This window comes from Mus pahari, chromosome 3 (genome assembly GCF_900095145.1).
Source record: "Mus pahari chromosome 3, PAHARI_EIJ_v1.1, whole genome shotgun sequence".
In the NCBI taxonomy this organism is placed as follows: Eukaryota; Metazoa; Chordata; class Mammalia; order Rodentia; family Muridae; genus Mus; species Mus pahari.
In genome coordinates this window covers 103,064,572-103,068,773 of record NC_034592.1, presented here as the reverse complement: position 1 = coordinate 103,068,773, position 4,202 = coordinate 103,064,572, and the positions used below count along the sequence as shown (strand labels likewise).

At 41.7% G+C, this 4,202-nt stretch overlaps 1 protein-coding gene across 2 annotated transcripts in view; it reads right to left on the bottom strand.

Moving 5' to 3' along the window:
• The window catches only part of Nusap1 (nucleolar and spindle associated protein 1), a 30,224-nt gene that overhangs the window by 4,329 nt on the left and 21,693 nt on the right, over positions 1-4,202 (bottom strand). For both annotated transcript variants that reach the window (XM_029535762.1, XM_029535763.1), the window contains exon 9: positions 1,611-1,727. In XM_029535762.1, the coding sequence (XP_029391622.1) occupies positions 1,611-1,727 (117 nt within the window). The remainder of the gene's footprint in view (positions 1-1,610; positions 1,728-4,202) is intronic.

Below are 4,202 nucleotides of genomic sequence, written 5' to 3'. Positions count from 1 at the left end.
GCTGTTCTGGAACTCACTCTGTAGACCATGCTGGCCTCAAATTCAGAAATCTGCCTGCCTCTGCCTCCCAAGTGCTGGGATTAAAGATGTGTGTCACCACTGCCTGGGGGAGCCATTTCTTTAACATCCTCAAGACTTTTTCAGTGAGAGGGTTACAATTAGGTAAAAGATCTACTGTAAAGATGATGGCTACTTGGGCTGGAGAGATGGCTCAGCGGTTAAGCGCACTGACTGCTCTTCCAGAGGTCCTGAGTTCAATTCCCAGCAACCACATGGTGGCTCACAACCATCTGTAATGGGATCTGATGCCCTCTTCTGATGTGTCTGAAGACAGCTATAGTGTACTCACTAAAATAAATAAATCTGGGCTGGTGAGATGGCTCAGTGGGTAAGAGCACCCATCTGCTCTTCCAAAGGTACAGAGTTCAAATCCCAGCAACCACATGGTGACTCAAACCATCCTTAACGAGATCTGACTCCCTCTTATGGAGTGTCTGAAGACAGCTACAGTGTACTTACAAATAATAAATTAAAAAAAAACAAAAAAGAAATCCTAAAAAAAAAAAAAATTAAAAATAAATAAATAAATCTTTAAAAAAAAAAAAAAATGATGGCTACCATAGTGTATTTTATAGCTAGGCATGGCGGCTCACACTACTAATTCCACAGCTTGAGAAGCTGAAGGAAAAGAATAGCCATGAGTTCAAGGGCACACTGGACTAAAAAGGGAGTTTCAGACTAGCCTGGCCTATACTGAGATGCAGTCTTAAAAACACTCACTGCTCCCAGCCAATGCAGTGTGCAGGGCTGGCCTCCTGCTCCTGCTGCAGTGTCACCCTGCCATGTTGGACTGGATCTACCCATAACTACTGTGATACAATGTGATGGCCAGCCTCATGCTCTTGCCACATCACCTCTGCCACCAAAATGAACTATACCCACCGCCAAATGTGAGGCACAATAAACCCCAACTCTTCATACAAAACACCACAATAAAGATTGAACAACACAAACCCCAAACACATAATAAAGTGAATGTGATATATAAAACTACTAAGAGCAGAACTAAAATGTTCTAAAAATAATAAGTGAAGTGAAAATCCCATCACTCTGAAGTTCAAAGTCCTTCTTGGCTTCGAGCAAATCTGAGGACAACTAGAATACTTGAAGCCTGACTCAAGACAAAGAAAGGAGCAGCAACTCACAGATATTTATCTACTCTAAATAGCCAAACATGAAAAGCTCACAAGGGCTACCTTTAAGCTGACATTGACCTGTTAACAACTTATATTTCTGGTTAACAAATTTGTAAGCAGATCAATTGTTTTTTGCTTAATGGAAAATCTTTGAAGTCAGGGATTCATGTGGAAGCAGGGTCAAAAATTTGCATAGTGGGACTTCCTCTGAGTCACAGAGTGGTTTTTTCTCTTGTTTTGTAGTGGTTGGATATAGAATTCAGAGCCTCATGCATGTCAGGAAGCACTTTACTACTGTATACACTGTATCAGTATGCACATATGTGAATGCACACATCCCACACATACCTCCAGCTTTCATTCAGAGCTCTGGAGTCTTCTAGCAGCCCCGCCCTCATAGACTATCCCACATACCTTTGTGTGGCTTGTAGTTGAGGGGACGAGACAAGCTTGCTTTGAGATCAAATACTGGTTTCTTACTAGAACCTGGAGTCTGTGTTGCTTCAGTCATCAACTTGAATGGGGTAATAACTGAGAAATACAAAAAAGCCCAAATAAAACACCAAAGAAGTTAATTATTAAAACAAAAAATATAGAGCTTAAAATTTTACTTTTTTTTTAAAATTTAATTTTATTTTTAATTCATTTTTTACACTCCATATTCCATTCCCCACCCCCTACCATTTGACTGCTTCACGTCCCACACCTCCTCCCCAACCCACCCTGTCTCCACGTGGATGCCCCCACCTCCAGCCCCACCTGTCCTCTAAACTCCCTGGGGCCTCCAGTCTCTTGAGAGTTAGGTGCATCATCTCTGAATGAATACAGACCCGGAAGTCCTCTACTAAAACTGTACTTCTTCAATTTGTTTTCCATGTATGAGTGTTCTGCCTACATGTGTGTCTTATTAACTCCAGCTCCAGGGGAGCCGACTCTATACCTGTAGTCATATGTTCATCTGTACTCATAGAAAGTTCATCAGATGCACATGGTGGTATATACCTTTAATTGCAGTGCTCAGGAGACAGAGGCCAGTGTATCTATCTCTGTGAGTTCAAGTCCAGCCTGATTTACAAATCAAATCCAGGAAAGCAGGGGCTCTCTGTTACTCATCAAAACCATGTCTCACACACACACACACACACACACACACACACACACACACACACACACACACACACACGGCTGTTGAGATGCCTCAGTGGTTAAGAGCACTGACTGTTCTTCCAGAGGTCCTGAGTTCAATTCCCAGCAACCACATGGTAGCTCACAACCATCTATAAGGGGATTTGATGCCCTCTTCTGGCATGTGGATGTATATGCAGCAGAGTACTCATACATTCAAACACACAAACATACATACTCACACACACACACACAAACATTTTTTTAAAAATTAACTAATTAAGCTAGCACATTTATAATTTATAATCCCAGCACTCAAAAGGCAGAGGCAGGAAGACTTGTGACATAGAGACCAATGTGGGCTACACATGTCAATTCCAGGACAGACTGGAATAGTGTGAAACCCCTCTCTCCAATAAATAAAAGCCAGTTAAATATGGGAAAAAGATTTGTAGCTCTATTTACTAGTAAAAGCTATTTACTATTTAGTAATATAAATGCTTACATCATAGAGTTAAAATGAGGATGGTATAATTATAAGCCTTATTGCTATAGTTGAGTACCAGCTATCTACCACATTTTTATTTCTTTCCCTTCACAGAGGAAGCTACTCAGTCATATTTAATGTTAACATTTGTGAAGGAAGAGCTAAAATCAAGAGTCACCTAGCTAACCAATTACAAAAGAGAACTTTAGTTATCTATTGTGGTAATGGCTCAAAAGCAGGAGGTGTCAGAGTGGGGGTGGTGAGAGCCAGAGGTGAGGGTTCATCCTTGAGTACACTAATCTTGATCCTGTGTCTGAAAGAAATTCTTGTACTTCCACAGCATGTGATATGTTCTGGAGGCACCCATGTGTCTTTAGGGGATAACCTGAACTATGTCCACACCATCGAAACACTGTTAACCGAATAGGTTTGAATCATGAAACATTCTGTTGAGTTAATAAAGTCACAGAAGAAGTTAAAATTCAGATCTGGTAATGGGATGGGGAACCAAAGTACCGTCTTACTTTAATGAGGCCCTGCATTACCTAGCAGAATGAGGTGACCATTTTGGTCTGGGCTTCGTGTCTTTATCTCTGAGCATGTTTGAACCCTCTTGTTATTGTAAGCTAGGTGCTTTCAGGCTCTAGCCCTGTGTAAAATGACATAGACCCTAGCCATTGTTTTCTGATCACCTCTGCCCAGGCCAATTCTTCCTGTTTAGAATGCTAGGCAGAATGTTTGCTGGCTGATGCTGGTATGGATAAGGATAAGACAGGGCCAGATGAGAGGAGGAGAATTCTGTAAACTTTTTTGTTTGTTTGTTTTTCGAGACAGGATTTCTCTGTGTAGCTAGCCCCGGCTGTCCACCATGCCCGGCTCAGACTGGCATTTTCAAGGAGAATGTAAGGAGAATCTTGGAGTGAGTGTATGTGTGAGACAGACAGACAGACAGACAGAGAGAGAGAGAGAGAGAGAGAGAGAGAGAGAGAGAGAGAGAGAGAGAGCACACATGCATGTGCTCAAATCTATGACCTTGCACACCAGTATGTAAGTCTCTAATACTGTGGTGCACATTTTCATTGTGCCCGGCCATCACTATCATACCTGGGCAGGGTTTAATGAACCTCAGTGGTCAGGCAAGTACTTAGCATATGTAAGTACCCAGGTTCAATCTCCAATAACACAAAACGAATGAAAACAAAACCCATTACCCATTAATGGGGCATGGAGGTGGCACAAGAGTAAAGCAGATGTTGAGAGCATCTTCTTGTCCTATTGCAGAACCTGTCCGTGAAGCCTGAGCATTAGAAGCCTATTCCTGTCAAAGGCATGGAGGACCACAGAGATTGATTTCTAAGATCTTTTTCTTTTTTTTCTTTCTTTCTTTTTTTTTT